The sequence below is a fragment of the Panthera pardus genome, unplaced genomic scaffold (genome assembly GCF_024362965.1).
Source record: "Panthera pardus isolate Hobbes unplaced genomic scaffold, ASM2436296v1 HiC_scaffold_17, whole genome shotgun sequence".
Taxonomy (NCBI): domain Eukaryota; kingdom Metazoa; phylum Chordata; class Mammalia; order Carnivora; family Felidae; genus Panthera; species Panthera pardus.
Genome location: NW_026526732.1, coordinates 16,112,808 through 16,131,062, shown reverse-complemented (window position 1 = coordinate 16,131,062; position 18,255 = coordinate 16,112,808). Strand labels below are relative to the sequence as shown.

Genomic DNA, 18,255 nt, shown 5'->3' with positions numbered 1-18,255 from the left:
TTTTCCTTCTGTTTCTGTTTATTCTGATTTCACTTTACCGCTCTGTTACGGCACTGGATTATTGCTACAAGAGCTTTGTTTGCAAAACACACCCTGTTTCCACATTTTCACAGACTTTTGACCTTAACCTATCTTATATGCAGAATTCACACACAAAAGAAAATTTTTTTCTTTTCCGTAATAAAGACGTAATGTTTTTCTTTTTTTCATGTTTTTTTTTTCAAAGGGAGAATATGAAATGTTATACTGAGTAATTACCTTTCAAGTAAACTAAGTCAGGGCATCTTCATCATTCATACTGTGGTTATATCAGACAAAGTACCAAAGCTGATTTCTTAATTGGTAATCCCGTGTATACAGAGGTCACGTAATCATTATTATGTGGCAAGAACAAGTGACAGGTTTGCCATCGTGAAACACATCTGTGATGCGCATTGTGTGACCATTTTAGCAAGTCTTTGTCCCAAGAGAGGCTGACATTATCTATCTGCAGAGAGCCAGGTCTGAAGCCTGAGTCTTAGATCCAAACTCCCTTCTCTGTCCACCAGGCAGAGCTGAACATTAATGAAGGGTAAACAGGAATCCCAAATCCACTGGTAGCACCAAACACTTACGCAGTCCATTTTAGCCCAAAGCTCCGTCATTAATTCAAATGCGAGATTGGCACAACATGTGTCATTAAGCAGTAGATGCTAAGGAATTCTCATTTGGCTCAAAACACCATTAATCACTACAGTGACTCCTTCACTTTAGATTCTGAATCTGTATACCAATTTCCATTTTCAAAAAACAACTTCTACCTCCTATTATATACATTTGAAATGCTCCCTCCCTGTTTTGCACCCTGGACATCATAAAATCAAAGGGCTTTAAGGCTGGAAAGGGCTTCAGGATTGTCTAAGTCTGGTTCAGTGTTTGTAAAGATGAAGTTACTGAGGTGCCAGAAGGATTCAGTGATTTGCTTGGTATCATCCTTCTAGTTAGGGGACTGATCAGACTCAAGGTCTCTTGAGTTTTAGTCTAGGGTTTTTCCACACTCTCGTATCTGTCCTGTAAAAATTGTGTACGCGACGTATCATCCTGTTTCAGTTCATCTTAATGTATGTGCTTGTTTTACAGTGGTGGCATTGTCCCCTAACCTTAATCTTTTTGTACCTCTTCTGCTCCCATCATGGCTCCATGCCGGTGAGGGTAACAGGGCTCAAGCCTAGTAGGCACAGATCCGGGTGGATGATGATTAAAGAAAAGGCTCGGGAAGCCTGGCGAAGCTTCATATCCCCCTCCTGAGGCTCCAGAAGAGCCTTCTGCATCATGTTGTTTTATGAACGTCTATATATGCATCTCCCTTCTCAACTGTGAATCCCTTGAGATTAGGGACTATGTCTCACTAGTTTACGTATCCCTAATGCCTGGCATAATCTGCATCCAGGAAATGTTTTCAGCAACTGAATAATAAATGAGCTTTCATTTCCTTAATCCTATACTCTCTATTATCCATGTCAGTGTCTTTCCTTCTTATTTGAAACAACTCTGTGGTAATGTTTTTGAGCCATTATAATTTCTACTTCCTTTGGATATCATTATACAAATAACCATGGCGGCCTCTTATGTTTATTCAGCTTGTTTTTTTTCCATAATTTGTGCAGTGGAAAATCCTGTGACCCTCGAACTTGCCCGTTTTAGCCCCAATTATTTAAAATTCATATCCTGTCTTCCAAAGTGCTGACCATTCTGGTGCAATTCACCGTATAGTATTTTTAGTATAATGTTTTTATGCTTACGGACCTAGATATCCCTTTGGAATGAATTCTTTAAACATATTGTATTAAGAAGTAATACAATGTGTATTTACATAAAGAGAGATTGATTGTAAGGAACTGGCTCACACATCTATGGAGGCTGGCAATCCAAAATCTACATGGTGATTCAACAGGCTGCAGACTCAGGAGGGCTGGTGTCGCAGGTCCAGACGTATTCTGAAGGCGGTCTGCTGGAGAATTTTTCTCCCACGGAATCTTTTTGTTCTATTAGGGCCTTTAGCTGATGAGATACAGCCTACCCACGTGGCACGACGCCTTGTTGGGGGTTCGGGGGCATCTGCTTTACTCAGAGTCCAAAACACCCCACAGGAACACTCAGGATAACGTTCGACCAAGTATCTGAACACCCTGTGCCTCAAGCTGACGCCTGAAATGAACCAACACGTCCGTTGCTACTGATTTTCATATACGGTGCAATCACCAGATCCAATTTCCCTTTTTTTTTTTGTATGAATAACCAGTTGGCCTAGTACTGTTTATTTAAACAGTCCCTCCTTTCTTATCATTCAAGCCTACTTTGCGATAAATTGGTTCTCCATACAGGTGTAGGTCTTTTTCTGGGATGTCTCCTCCGTTCTGCTGGTCTATTTACCTATAATTGTGCCTGTGCTGCACAGATGGCCATTGTGGCAAACTCCTCCAGGCTGTTCTATCTCTTCATGCATACCTGGCCTGGGATCGGTCCTTTTCACTTCCAGATGTATTTTAGAAATAGCTCATAAAGTTGCATCAAGAATCTTTTTAGGGGGGTGCCTGGGTGGCGCAGTCGGTTAAGCGTCCGACTTCAGCCAGGTCACGATCTCGCGGTCCGTGAGTTCGAGCCCCGCGTCAGGCTCTGGGCTGATGGCTCGGAGCCTGGAGCCTGTTTCCGATTCTGTGTCTCCCTCTCTCTCTGACCCTCCCCCGTTCATGCTCTGTCTCTCTCTGTCCCAAAAATAAAATTAAAAAATTAAAAAAAAAAAAAAAAAAAGAATCTTTTTAGGATTTTCATTAGAATAGCATCAGTTATATCAGGAGATTAGCGATATCTGACAAGTTCCCATCCAAGCTACTTCTGTTGGTTTAGGTCTTTTTAAGTGTCTTTTAATAACAATTTACAGTTTATTCCACAAAGGGCTTCTCTTTCTTTTTTGTGCATTTGTTACTGTGTACTTTATATTTTCGTTTAACACACCCCTCCCAGATTCTTTTATGTTGCTTTTACATCCAGCGCCCTTTCTAAATCCTCTTTTTTTAAAAGTAAGGTACAATGGACATATAACCGTATATTCGTTATAGGCATAAAACAGAACGATTGGACGTGTGCATGCGTCACAAAAGGATCACAAGTCTAGTTAACAGCTGTCGCCATGCACAGGTACAAAAAGTTTCTTGCACAGAGGGCTCTTAAGCTCCAGCCACTTTCAAGCATGCAATACAGTATTCTTAACCGTGGTCACCATGCTGTCCAGCCGTCTCTGTGACTTTAAAATTGTCTTACTAGTTGGCCTTGTTTACCTGTAGATGCTTTAGAGTTCTGTGTGGGCACGCGTAACTGAAAATAATGACAGTTCTGTTTCTTCCTTTCTAATCTTTATCCTTTTTTTCTTATCACACTAAGCAGGTCTTTGTGGTTGCAACGCAGTATTAAATAGGAGTGGCATCCTTTTCTTATTCCTCATCTGAAATAGAACACGTTTAATACGTCATCATTAACTGTGATGTTTCTATAGATTGGTAGTATATTATTCTTATCAAACTAAGGAAATTGACTTCTGTTCCTAGTTTGCCAAGTTTTTATTCTAAAGAAATGTTCAGGGGCGCCTGGGTGGCGCAGTCGGTTAAGCGTCCGACTTCAGCCAGGTCACGATCTCGCGGTCCGTGAGTTCGAGCCCCGAGTCAGGCTCTGGGCTGATGGCTCGGAGCCTGGAGCCTGTTTCCGACTCTGTGTCTCCCTCTCTCTCTGCCCCTCCCCCGTTCATGCTCTGTCTCTCTCTCTGTCCCAAAAATAAATAAAAAACGTTGAAAAAAAAAATTAAAAAAAAAAAAAAAGAAATGTTCAATAATTCTCTTCGCCCTTTGAGGTGATACGGCTTTTCGCTTTGATCTATTAATATTACAAATTATATTGCTTCACTTTCAAACATGAAGTGAACCTACTTTCCTAGAATAAATCTAACTTGGGAATATATTATCTTTCTCATGAACAACTGAATTTTGCGTATCGGTTTCCCAATATTTTAAGTAGGATCTTTGCATCCATATTTTTGAGTGAGATGTCAGCCATGTAAACTAAATTGAGTAGGATTCCTTCTGTTTTATGTACTTTATAAGGGATCCTATAACATTAGAATAATCTGTTTACACAAAGATGGCGAGAATTCACCGGTAACAATGTACAGGCTTGTGGCTTATCGGTGAGGGGTAGATTTTTAACTACAGATTTAATTTTTTAAATGACTACAACATCTTAGACTTCTCTTAAGGGAGTTCTAGTAAACATTATACGTGTGTGAATTCCCCTCTGTTTTCAAGTGTGTTGGTATAAAGTTGGTCATGGTATATTATTAATTCTGTCTCCAGCTGTGTAGTTATAATATATTTTCATTCCTTTTTTTTTAAAAAAAAGTTTTACCAGAGTGCCATCAATTTTGTTAGTCTGTTGTTTTGTTAATCCTCTGTACTTTTTTTTTTTAATTTTTCTTCAATGTTTATTTTTGAGAGAGAGAGAGAGAGAGAGTGTGTGTGTGTGTGTGTGTGTGTGTGTGTATGAGTGGGGGAGAGAAAGAGAGAGGGAAACAGAATCTGAGGCAAACTCCAGGCTCTGAGCTGACAGCACAGAGCCCGACGCAGGGCTGAAACCCACAGTCCGTGAGATCATAACCTGAGCCAAAGTTGGAAGCTTAACTGACTTAGCCACCCAGGTGCTCCTATCCTCTCTACTTTTTGACATGTGTGTACATCCCATTCTTCCTGTGCTTAATAATTGATTCCACAGAACTTTTTATGTCCGGAGGCTCAACAATACTTCACGTTCTTTTTTTTAATCTAGCATTTTAGTTGTTCCCGTTGAAAGATTCCCTCCGTGTTTTATTCCTCGCTACTGCTGGAAAACCCATCTGAAAATCCTTTATTAGGTTCCCACACACCAACAGAAAACAATCTGTCACAGAGGTAACTTGTTTTCAAAGGACTTTTAATATTCTCAAGGCGTCTTCCATGAGAGGGGAGTAAGTCATCCGCCCTCAGTGAATCAAAATACGTTCTAGAAGCAGGCTCTAGGCAGAAACAATGTGGAAAGGTACTAAATTGGGTTTTCAGAACCCTGTTGTATTCAAGTCCCTGTTCTACCTCTTGCTTACTATGTAATCTTGGGCAAGACACCTTGTCTTCTCTTAACTTCAGTTTCCTCGTCTTTAACCTGCCCTGGCCACCCTATATGTTGTCGTGAGAAACTAGGCCAAAAGAAAAAAAAAAAAGAGAGAGAGAGAGAGAGAGAAAAGTGATGGCAGTCACTTCAACATTATTTAGAATTTATTGGGAAAGACGGTACACTTTGTATAAGTCAGGTTTTACTCAAATTATAAGTTCCATTTTATGCTAGGATAATGGGCACCAGTAAGAAAGTTCTCACTATTGGCTCAAATTAGAATCAGCTGAGAGGCACCTGTGTGGCTCAGTCGGTTAAGCATCTGACTCTTGATTTCAGCTCAGGTCATGATCTCGCAGTTTGTGAGTTTGAGCCCCGAATCGGGCTCTGTGCTGATGGTGCAGAGCCTGCTTGGGATTTTCTCTCTCTCTCTGCCTCTCTCAGCCCCTTCCCTCCTTGCGATCTCTCCCTGTCTCTCTCTCTCTCTCTCTCTCTCTCTCTCTCTCTCTGAAAATAAATAAACTTTAAAAAAGAATCAGCTAAGGACTTTTTATTTTTATTTATTTACTTTTAATATGTTTTTTATTGAGAGAGAGAATGAGTGGGGGAGGGGCAGAGAGCAAGGAAGAGAAAATCCCAAGTGGGGGGTGGGGCTCAATCTGACTCATAAGACCATGACCTGAGCCAAAATCAGGAGTCGGACGCGTAACCAACTGAGCCACCCAAGCACCCCCAGCTGAGGAATTTTTAAATATTACTGATTCTGGGTCCCACTCCCAGATACCCTGGTTTGATCAGTGTGGTTGAAGCCCAAGCACAGTGTGCTTTTAAATGCACCTTTCCAAAAAAGGGACCATGATTTGTTTCTCTTTTGAATCTCTACCAGAGTAAGCTTTTTTTTTTTTTTTAACAAAAAAAGGGACAGTATAAAGTGGTCAGATTCCCAGTGACAATAAATAAACTTTCCTCACTTCAGTGTTTAGTGCAATGCCAATTAACGGCCTTTTCTGTAAAAGAAGATAAGAAAAACAAGCCCCCACATTTGTAAATACAATGGCAAGTTGTTCGTTGCCAAGCCACTTACCCTTTTTAAATACGCTCAAGGTTTTTCAGTGTATTTGGGCTTTTCAAATGTGCCCGGCCTGCTGGGCACCGTTGAGTAAAAGGCATTTGCTCTAACCTAAGAATTCCCTGCTGCTTTAACCATACCCTTTTGGATATATTTGGATTCAACGGAAGTGGGTACAGGAGACGGCAAAGAAGTAGGCTTTCTTGTCTACCTGGTGGTAACCGTGTGCCCAGGATTGAGGTGGGTGCTGTGTGCAGGCCAGAGGGATGGTGGGAGAAGGGAGGTCCTTAAGCCCCTACAGAAACCAGTGCTGTAATCCAGTATGGCTTATTCAGATGCATTTTCCATAAAGCTACTAGAAATTCAACCTATGCGGCTACTCTTAAATGCAACAAGTATCAACACTAAGCATTTCAATGGATTTTTTCTTAATTTTTGCCTTTTCTTGTCTCAGGTAACTGCTGGTGTCCCGCTTAAGAAAGAATATACAGAGGAGGTAAGAGCAGGTGTTTTGAAGGCTTATGTGAAGAACCATTCGAACCCATGGGCCAGCAGCTGAATCTCAATCAGTGAATGAGCCCTCCACCAGTGGCCTCTTGGAAAACTGCTTTTCTAATAATCCGGGAGAAGATGGGTGGGGGCAAGGGATAAAATCCGTTGAGTTAACTCTTCATTCTTAAGATGTGATGGATGCAGGCTTCACGAATGCACTGTTCCCTACCCTCTGGGCAGCCATCATAGCCAGAGCTCAGTCTCCAGCACAGAAACAAATCTGAAGCTTATACCCATGTATTCTTTCGGTGTGGAAAAAACTGACTTGTGGAGCGTATGCGTTTGGTTTTATCACTTGCTTGAGTCACTTGACTCTTGGGTAAATTAGACTTTGATTCACTGGCAACAGTACCTCTTAGCTCCTACAGGTGGCACCAGGGATTCGAGCCGGCAACGGCCAGACAGCACTCCTCACCCTCCCGGGGCCTTGTGTCCTCTTGTCTACCAACCTGCAGGGTACATTGCTTTTGCCCTGGCCACCAGTCAGCAGAAGAAATAGCCGCCCGGCTCCAGACCCAGATACGCCATTGGGCCCAGAATGATTTCAGAAATTATTTCGGAAATGAGCCTCCTCTTTCTGTAGCCACCTTTTCTTGGGGGAGAAACTGTTTTATGGTCTTATTTAATAGCTCCTAGGACAGTCAAGGGAGCAAGATGGGAGCGAAACCTGCCAGAGTGGACTCTCGCCAGTTTGGTTTGGCAGCTTTGGTGGGAGGCGTACATGGGGGTCTGGTCTTCTTCCAGAACATCCAGCTGGTGGCAGACGGCTGCTGTAACCTTCAGAAGCAGATTCAGATTGCTCAGCTCTTTGGGGTCCCCGTTGTCGTGGCTCTGAATGTCTTCAAGTAAGTGAAGTCCCCCCTGCTTTAAACGTGCTCATCTTGCGGGCCACCCTGTGAAGTCTGTTTGTGTCTTGAGGGGTGTTTGTGGTCTTTCTCTGCTTTGTCAAGAACTATCTAGAAATACTCTGCTCCTTCTGTTTGGTGGGCTTGGTTTGGGTTGGTTTCATTTTAACAGAAGTTTCTCAAATGTTTATAGGAAATGAAATCTATATAGTGAGTTAACATTTCCTTGGCTTCTTCTTCTTTTTTTTTTTTTTAAATTCCACCCAGCATTTCTGTCCGAAAGACCGTGGATGATCAAAGGGTTACGTTATGGAATTTTCTCAATAAAACCCTTAACAACTTGAAATATTTGAGTCCTGTTAGAGAGGTTTCTTTTTTTTTTCCCCCAGCGCTTTTCTTTAAGTCTGATTTATTTAAACACAACGTAACCACTTTTGATGTTGAAAATATATTCAGTGTTAGAGAGCAAAGTTCTGTATAAACGGTTAGTCTTTCTTTAAAAACATCCCTAAATGAATACAGATGCAAAACCACAAACGTTTTCATCACCAGGACCGACACCCGCGCGGAGATTGACTTGGTGTGTGAGCTGGCGAAGCGGGCCGGCGCCTTTGATGCGGTCCCCTGCTATCACTGGTCGGTCGGCGGGAAAGGGTCGATAGACCTGGCTCGGGCTGTGAGAGAAGCTGCAGGTCAAGGAAGCCGTTTCCGATTCCTCTACGACCTCCAGGTAAGCTCGGCGAAGGTGCCGCCTCTGGCACCTCCACTGTGGGTCAGGCTGGTGCTTTGGGGAACAGGGTTCGACACCGAACACGTTCAGGGCTGGCTCTCCTGAGCAGCTTCTTCTTTTTTTTTTTAATCTTTATTTTTGAGAGAGAGAGAGAGAGAGAGACTAGAAGAGGGGCAGAGAGAGAGGGAGACACCGAATCCGAAGCAGGCTCCAGGCTCCGAGCTGTCAGCACAGAGCCCGCCACAGAATTCGAACTCACGAACCTCGAGATCATGACCTGAGCCGAAGTCGGATGCTTAACCGGCTGAGCCGCCCAGGCACCCCTCTCCTGAGCAACTTCTGAAGGCTTGTGAAATTGTGTATTTTCCTCATCCATTTCTGCGATCGCTCTCGTCCCTCATTGTGGTTTCTTGGAGCCATGTGTGTGCTGGCAGATGAAAATATTTTTAGTTGTTGGATAACGCACATAACATTTACTGTCTCTTAGCATGTTGGCGTGTACCATTCAGTGGTGTTGAGTACATGCACATTGCTGTGCAAACACCATCCGTCTCCAGGGCTCTTTTCATCTTGCAGCACGTAAACTCTGCACCCATGAAACCCCAGCTCCCCATTGCCGCACCCCCTCTACCCCTGCTAACCACCCTCCTACTTTCTGTCTCTGGGTCTGACCGGTCTGCATATCTTTCATATGAAACCATCCAGGTCTTGTCTTTTTCGTGACGGGCTTATTCACCGTCTCCGTCCTTTCAAGCTTCTGGAAGGACTGCCACAGACTGGGTGGCTGATGAACAACACAAGTTTATTGCTGGGACGTCCAAGATCAAGGCTCGGGCCGGTGTCCGGTGAGGGCCAGCTTCCTGTGTCATACACGGCCGTCTTCTCCCTGTATCCTCACGTAGTGGAAGAGAAGTGGGATCTCTCTGGAGTCATGAGGGCTCCAGTCTTGTGACCTCATTGCCCCCAAAACCCCACTTCCTAATTCCATCAACATAGTCAACCCCAGTGTCCCCGTGTCCTAACACTTATCACTTTGGGGATTAGACTTCATATGAATGAATGGTGGGGGTGGGGAGGATGCAGACATTTGGTTGGTATCATTTGCTCAGAATAACGTCAGGATTCATCCATGTTCCACACACGTCACATGTCAGGATTTCCTTCCTTCCATCGCATGTCGTACATGTCGCATTTAGTCCATTCATTCGTCTGTCGGTGGCCATTTTCGCCAGTTGCACTACTTAGCTCTTATAAACCATGCTGCTATGAATATGTGTATAAAAATAATCTCTTTGGGGCGCCTGGGTGGCTCAGTTGGTTAAGCGTCCGACTTCGGCTCAGGTCACGATCTCGCGGTATGTGAGTTCGAGCCCCGCATCGGGCTCTGTGCTGACTGCTCAGAGCCTGGAGCCCGTTTCAGATTCTGTGTCTCCCTCTCTCTCTGACCCTCCCCCGTTCATGCTCTGTCTCTCTCTGTCTCAAAAATAAATAAATGTTAAAAAAAAAAAATTTTTTTTAAATAATCTCTTTAAGACTCTGCTTTCAATGCTTTGGGGTATACACCCAGCGCTGGAGTTGCCGGATCGTCTCCTGTATTTTTAAGCAGCTGGATAATTAGCCTCCAGCCAGAAAATCTGAACTTCCTGGGATCTCACTCTTCTCAGTTCATCTCGGCACCCACCTGCACATCCCTATCCCGGACGCTGTGGCTTCGGCTCCGGCTATCGATCTGTCCTGGTTGGTAGCCCAGGGTTGCCAGAGTGCTCAGCCTTTATGCTGGATGCTTCTCCTCCCATTCCTTCAGTCCCTCGCTCGCTCTCTCGATCCCTCAGGCATCACAAGCAGTAACATCTCTGTCCAGTTCAGATGCACAAACTCACAGCATAAGTGAAGAGAGGGCATAGCAGCACTGTCTCTATGGCCAGAGTTATGTCCTACGAGGGCACGATGTTCACCTTACTGCCAAGTCTCCTGCTAGTAAGAAGAAGGAAGGCTTTTTCTGTGCCCGGCATCTGGGCCCCTTGTGCATGTAACTGCTTTAGTCTCGACATCCCTGTTGGATGGGAATTGGTGATATCCCCCCATTTTATACATACGGAAACTAAAGTACAAGGAAATTAAATAAGTACCCAGTGTCCCCTGTCCCGAAAGAGGCAGAGCTGGGAGAGTATCAAGAATGATGGAGGTAACCGTCCTGCTCTGTCCTTCAGAACGCAGTACTGTGTTCAAAAGTAGGGGTGAGGGGCACCTGGGTGGCTCAGTCGGTTAGGCATCCGACTTCGGCTCAGGTCATGATCTCACGGTTTGTGGGTTGGAGCCCCGCGTCGGGCTCTGTGCTGACAGCTCGGAGCCTGGAGCCTGCTTCGGATTCTGTGTCTCCTTCTGTCTCTGCCCCTCCCCAGCTTGTGCTCTGTCCGTCTCTATCAAAAATAAATAAATGTAAAAAAAAAAAGTAGAGGTGAGGGTGGGGAACTACTCCTTCAAGGAGTGGCCCGCCTGCAGAAGAAGAATGGCAGTGACAGACACAGGATCCGTGGACGTTGTGGCCACTCCGTAAGTGTACCCGAACGGAAGGATTTCAGGAATGAATTGGGAAGGTTAGCCCACGGAAGGTTTGTCAGTTCGAAGGCCATGCTGTGAGTGAGAGCCAAGCCTGCTCTGGGTTACAGAGGTGGCGGAGATCAGTACGCCCCCGTTCCACATGAAGAAAACGGGTGGAACTTCAAGACGTGAGTTCTCTCACCCTGGAGATGCGAAGCGAAGCTAGACGCGGCCGTGCAGTGGGCCCGCTGAGGGAGTTCAAGCCAACTCAGTGGGGGCCGGCCCATGTGCCCTGTGCTCCTTCCTGTGCCCCGCTGCCCGGGTGAGCCCGCCGGGTTGTCCATCACACCTCGCACGGCCCTGGGCCCTCTTACGCAAACCACTGTCAGGGACCCCACTCTCCCTGGCCTGCCCTAGGAGCCTCAGACCATTGCCATCTGATCTGGAACGTCCCCGCTCTGAGCGCCAAAGGCAGTTTTTGAAAGAACGATTTCACCAAGTAGGACTGTGTTCAAGGAAACCATCCCAAGTGAAAAGAAGGCGGGCAAAGAGAAGAAACGTTTCTGCGTTCCAGTCTCGCATACACGCACTAACCCAAAGACGAACCCCTTTCCTTTCCGATATTTTCTTTTTTTTTTTTTTTTCCTGAATCCCATTCTTCAGGGAGATAATGCTGTTAAAATGTCTGCCTCCCTGTAAATAGGGGGAAAATTTATAATAACATGGACTAAAGTCCTGCGTTTGATAGGATTCTTGCCTCCTTTGCCAACACACTCTTCTCCCTTTTCTTAGAACCCAGAAATTAGATTTGGATTGCATAATTATTTATTAGATAGCCAGCATCTCTGCGGATTGCTGTATAACGTCAAGAGTGATTGCTGCTTCTGGCTCACTCCTGCCTCCCTAATAGCTAGCTGCGTTCCCCTCACTGGCAAGATGATTCTAGATCATCGAAGACCATTTACAGTCTTGTCTAGAAATTGGAATTCCATGGTTCAGTCGTTAACGCAGCTCAAACTTTTCTCACCTCATCCTCAATTCTCACATATCGTGCTGGTGAACCTACACAGACTAAGTAATGGTTCTCTTGAAACTCTTCATTCCCTTTCTTTTCCACTCCCCAACGACTAACCCATTAGTGCTTGGCAGCTTAATAGGTGTGGGATTGCCCTACAGGAAAACAGAAGTGATGAAATCCTTTTGGATAAATCAGCCTCCTACTGCCTTTGCCTCTCAGCGCAAACCAGGCTTCTGTGTGCCTTTTGCCGTCCACCAAGAATGCATTCCTCACGGGGTCAATGGCGTCTTGTTTCCTGCTCTACCTCCGCCCCAGTCTAGCGTTAAAAAAAAAAAGTCACCTGAGATCGTTCGGAGGCATTTGGCATAGAGTAGGAGCACAGGACATGATCGCTTTTGTGTGGGGAGTAGGAATCATCTCAAAACCCCTTGGGGTAATCACATCTCACAACCCTTTGGGATAATCACGGTTCACGTTATGTCCCCCAGAAGTCCTCTTTCTGTAACTTTCCCTCTTGTATCATGACTTTTGACAGTTCTGTCTTTACAGTTGACCGATACGATATCTCCATACCTGCAAGCACACAGGAAAATAGTATAGCAGAAAGAAAAATGAGTCTGTATTTACACTTTGTTAGCTATCAGAGCCCTATTCCATACATCATTCGAGTACATCTCAGCCAGTGCCGGGGGGGGGGGGGGGGGGTGTGGGACCAACTCTGCATTTTTAAAATGTTTGGGGTTTTTTTTTGTTTGTTTTGTGTTGTTTTGTTTTTGAGAAAGAGAGCAAGTGGGGGAGGGACAGCAAGCTGACAGAGGGCTGTCAGCACAGAGCCCAATGCGGGGCTTGAACTCATGAACCATGAATTCATGACCTGAGCCAAAACCAAGAGTCGGAAGCTTAGCCAAATGAGCCACCCAGGCGTCCCCCAACTCTGCATTTTACATGCAGAAGCAGACGCTCCGAGAAGGTGACGGACTTGTGCCATAACGGATGGACGCTTGACAGAAGGAGAAGCATTATAGTCCAAAGGAGAAAGCTTTGGGGTCATGCAGAATTGAGTTTAAATCTTGCCTGGGCCTCCTACGGTCGATAAAATTTGAGCAAGTTAACTCCTCTCTCCGAGCCTCAGCTTCTTTATCTATAAAATAGCGTCTGATATTGACACCAACTTCACCACTTGGCTGTGAGGACAAAATCAGACTCTCAGTGTTGTGTGTTAACTCAGGAGTTAAGGTTGAAAACCCTCTTCGTATCCTTCCTCTGACCTTGCAAACATTTCGAGGTGCGGCCTTGACGGCAAGAGAGGATAGTGTTTGTTTTTATTAAAGGGTCTTTCCTGTGCTTTGTGCGAAGCCAGTCTCTTGATCGCAGCGGGGGCTGGATGGAGGGAGATCAAAACAGACCGGGAAGACTCGGCCCAGGCAGCCAGCATCCCCGATTTCTGAACTACTGCACTTTCTGTTTGTCCAGGAGGGTTTGCTCTCCTGCTGGTCCGTTTAAGGTGGGGCGGCCGGGTTGGGGGGTGGGGGGGGGGGGGGGTGGGGGCGGGGTTAATTTGGTTATTGAGGAATCGTTTTCTATTCCTTCATGATTCAAATTTGAACATGTGTCAGTTGTTAGGGTGGTTTGTGAGCCTCAAGTTTGAAATACATAAAGATAAGTATAAACACACATACATGTGTATATAGGAGTTTTTAAATTGGTAGAAAAAAAATATACGTCGTATGAAATTTCCCCTTTTAACCATTTTTAAATGTACAGTTCTGGGGCCTTAAGTGCATGTCACATTCTATGTGTAGTTATAATTAATTAATAGAATTTTAAAACGTAAAATTACCTTTATGCACATCTCTGTGTATCTTTTATATTTCATAGCAATTGCAAACACACACACACACACACACACACACACATACACACACACACCGCGAGGAGAAGGGATGTGGTTTGTTGTTACTGCCCTTGTCCTTGTAGCATCGTCTCCCCCTGTGACGTGCTCTGGCTCCTTCTTCCCTTTTACAGACTCGCCCTTGGTCCCTTCCTGCTCCCACCGACCCTTTCAGCTCTCTCCCCACTGCTGAGCAATGGAACGTTTGGAGTGTTCTGTACAAAGCAGCCCCTTACATTTTCCATGCAGCGCAGTATCTCATTCAGAAATCCTATGCTCTCATGTTCTGCTTTCTGTTATGACCGAGCTGGGTCTTTCAACCAGACTTCTCCAAGCACATCATCAGCCTCTTTTCCCCCCGGCCTCCTTTCCACCATTCAGCTGCAAATTCCCCCGTTGCCTCCCCTTGACCGAACCACACCCTTCTGCGGGCACATCTCAAATCTCTGTCAAACTTAGATTCTGTTTCAGCGCTGGCTTCTGTGTTTTCTGTCAAGTTCCTTGGCCTGCAGTATATCGCTCACCTCCTCGGCCGTCTCCCCCAGCTGTCTTTGGCAGGTCTCGTCAGATCAGAGCCTCTTGTTAGAACCCGCCCAGCCTCCTCATCGCATCCGACTGAGTCCTGTGTGATTCTGGCAAAGCATGTCCCAGCTCTGTTTCCTTGGTGCCAGAAATAGCATCTGATGAGAAAGAAAGAGTGGTCTATAACTGTTTCTCGTGTGCATGTTGCAAGGATTCCTGTAATTTCATTTAAGTGCTTTCTTCTAACCTGAAAAGTGGAATGTCACTATGATAGAAGTTTCCAGAAATGCGTTATTTGATCTAAAATTGCGAGCCCATCAAGAAAGACTGAGGGTTGTAAAATGAACCATCAGCGTCCCACCCTGTTAGCCAGCCACCTTCTGCCACTTCTTCATCCACTGCCTGGACATTCCGACTGTAATGTAGGTGACGGGCAACCATTGTGTAGGGACAGTACCCGTTTCTGAGCCTAAAACGCAAGCACTTAAGGAATATTCTTTAATATTATCACAGATCTTATCATTAAAGGGACCAAATACAACATACCACTTTAAAAAAGAAGCCTACCAGGACGCCTGTGTGGCTCAGTCGGTTGAGCGTCTGACTTCAGCTCAGGTCATGATCTCATGGTTCGTGGGGTCGAGCCCCGTGTCGAGCCCCGTGTCGGGCCCTGTGCTGACAGCTCGGAGCCTAGAGCCTGCTTCAGATCTGTCTCCCCCTCTCTCTCTCTACTCATCCCTCATTTGTGCGCTCTCTCTCTCTCTTTCTCAAAAATAAACATTTAAAAAAACTTTTTTAAATAAATAAAAGAGAAACCTACAACTTCAGCATTTTAGGAAAAAAACACTTAAAACAGCACAGGCTTTCAGTCACTCCAGTATCTGAGAGTTTGGAGACTTGTCTTAGTGATGACTTTTTGTGAAAAAATGATTTCTGTTTCCTTTGGTAAAAGTACAGTTGACCTTTGAACCAACACAAGATTGAACTGCATGGACCCACGTACGCGGATTGTTTTCAGTAAATACGCTACCGTCCTGTAAATGTATTTTCTCTTTGTTTTGGTTTTCTTAATAACCGATTCTTTTCTCTAGCTTCCTTTATTGTAAGACTAGTACATACAACATACAATCTATGTGGTAATCAACTATTTACCTTATGAGCAAGGCTTCTGGTCAACAGTAAGCTGTTAGTTACATTTGGGGGGTAGAGTCAAGTATTCTTGGATTTTTGACTATGTGGGGGTGGTTGGTGCCCCACATCTCCCATTGTTCAAGGGTCAGCTGCAGTTTATTATGCTCTTCAGTGAGACTCTTACACCCAGAGTTTTTTCTTCGGAAGCACATTTCCAAAGGATCCGATAGATCTCCATGAGGGAAATTATGAACGCTGCTGAACAATCAAGAAAAAGAGACTCTTGTAAAAAAAAGAAAAAAAACACAAAAACGAGGGCTCCTTGAGTGTGAAAATAGCACTTAAACCACACCTTCAACCATTCGTATTACTCTTATAATACATTGAGGTTTACAAGCCAAGTTTGTGGAAAGGGGATCAACACATACGGCATAAAAATACATGTTAGTAGGCAAAGCCACGTGCTCAGGCCACGTTAGCGCTTCTTCACGCGGGTGGGAGGAGATCATTAAAATCACCCCTTCCTATATGTTCCTTTCCTTGACGTTGCTCTTATGTTCTGCTTGAGCGTACAAAAGCTCACCCCTGTGAATTTTTTATTGTCATCATTTGACGTAGGCAAATAGAGATCTTTCGGCGATGAGCTTTTTTTCCATCCCCAGACCCCAGCTATATCCACCGCACATCTCGTTTGCCTTAGGACAGTGAGATTCCTCTGGAGTCTTCTGGGTTAACCTGTCGCTCAGGGCCAGCGAGCCAGCAGGGACACCTGCTCAGTGAGCTGGCTCCCGTTAGTCAGCACGTACGCGTTTAGGAGCTCAGATGTGCTGGTTGACAGCCAGGGACAAGCTTTGTGTCAAAGATACAAGTGTCTGTTTTTCTCAGTAAGAGCACTGCTCCCAAGACACTAAAGGTATATTGCAATGAACCCCTTATACCTTGTGTGTGCCCAGGATAAGTTAACGTCGATGGTTTCATATACTTTTATTTGAAGTACTCGAAAGGTAGGGGCGCCTGGGTAGCTCAGTCGGTTAAGTGTCTGACTTCAGCTCAGGTCAGGATCTCACAGTTCATGAGTTCGAGCCCCACATCGGACTCTGTGCTGACAGCTCGGAGCCTGGAGCCTGCTTTGGATTCTGTGTCTCCCTCCCTCTCTGCCCCTCCCCGACTCATGTCCTGTCTCTCTCTGCCTCTCCAGAATAAATAAAAACATTTAAAAAGTTAAAAAAGAAATTCTATCGTATTGACAGTAGAGTATTGGCTTAGTGTTTTCATGGGTCTCCTAAGACTGTCAGAGCTGCTGACTTTAGAACTTGACCTCCAGGTATATTGAGATGCCCCTGTATTATAATACCTGTATACTTCATTGATATTGGGAGCTTCTTTTTTAACCTCTGTTTTAAGTTTTGTTTTATTTCACTTTGTCCATGTTGGCCATTTCCTCCTCACGAAAAAATATTTTAAAGCTTTGTGTAACTGCTTTTCTGGAATTTGTAGATCAGTTTTATTCCACCAAGAAGGTCTTAAATAATAATTCTTGGGGTGCCTGGGTGGCTCAGTTGGTTAAGTTGCCTACTCTTGATCTGGGCTCAGGTCATGATCTCATGGTTTGTGAGATCAAGCCTCACGTCGGGCTCTGTGCTGGCTGTAAGGAGCCTGCCTGGGATTCTCTCTCTCTGTCTCTCTCTCTCTGCTCCTCCCCCATTTGCTCTTTCTCTCTCTCTCTCTCAAAAATAAATAAACATTTTTTAAAAATAAATAAATAAATAAATAAATAATACAATAATTCTAGCAGGTTTCCCAGACCTTAGCAAAAAAAGATGTGCTGTCTAAACTTTGACTAACTCAGCTTCTTTGAGCCTGGATCACCATATATACAAAATGAATATAACGCAGGAAGAAGTCACCACATCCTCCAACTTACCTTTGTGCTGTTCCTCAGCTAATTTTACGGTGCACCTACTGTGGGCGGAAGGCTGTACAACGATACAACAATTGGTCAGAGTTGTTCTCCAGAGCTGTGCTGCCCAGGCCCATAGTGACCGATTACAGGTGGCTATTTAAATTTAAATTAACCACAATTAAGAATTTTGTCCTCCAGGGCACTAGTGTGTCGTATTTGTGCGTTGTGTCATTGTCCCCACCCCATCAGACGCGCTTTATTCAGGAGGTCCCCAAAGTTCTCTGTATACCGTGACATCTTGAAAGTACTCGCCCTCGGTGGCTATTTATTTATTCAGCAGATGTTTGTGGAATCCCTACTGCGTGCAAGCCACTCTCCTAGACATTAGGGATAGGAGGAGAATGATGTGGTGAACAGATAAATTAGTAAATATTTACAGAGTCAGGGAAAGCCAGGGGTGGTTAATTCGTAAGCTTTCATAATTTACCATTTTATTTGTTCTATTGAAAACGCGTTTAAAACCAAGCAGTGTAGGTGAATATCAAGTTCAGATCAAGATCACGTGACAGCTTGGCTCTCTTTTTTGTTGTTTTTTCTTAAAAGGTTGTACTTCTCCCCCAAATTGAGCCGAGCAACAGCAGGATGTCCCTTGCCTACTGACATAACATAGGTTGTATGCGATGGGAACTACCTTATCAGGGCAGTTTTTCGTTTTTATATAAAACCCAAAAGATACATTGACTAAGATAATCTTTTTATTTATTCGCTTGTCCACGTGAGTGACAAAGAAAAATTGTAGTCGCAGTCCAGAGAGGATTTTGGTCTTGGCATTTGTGGCTAGGTCAGCTGACGCGCTTGATTTATTTAGCATGGGGCTGCGGGTC

The 18,255-nt window shown here is 44.6% G+C and overlaps 1 protein-coding gene across 1 annotated transcript in view; it reads left to right on the top strand.

Moving 5' to 3' along the window:
* Positions 1-18,255, top strand: part of MTHFD1L (methylenetetrahydrofolate dehydrogenase (NADP+ dependent) 1 like) — a 184,451-nt gene that overhangs the window by 107,248 nt on the left and 58,948 nt on the right. Inside the window, 3 exon segments of the mRNA XM_053904385.1 lie at positions 6,693-6,734; positions 7,535-7,635; positions 8,188-8,365. Coding sequence (XP_053760360.1) covers positions 6,693-6,734; positions 7,535-7,635; positions 8,188-8,365 — 321 coding nt within the window.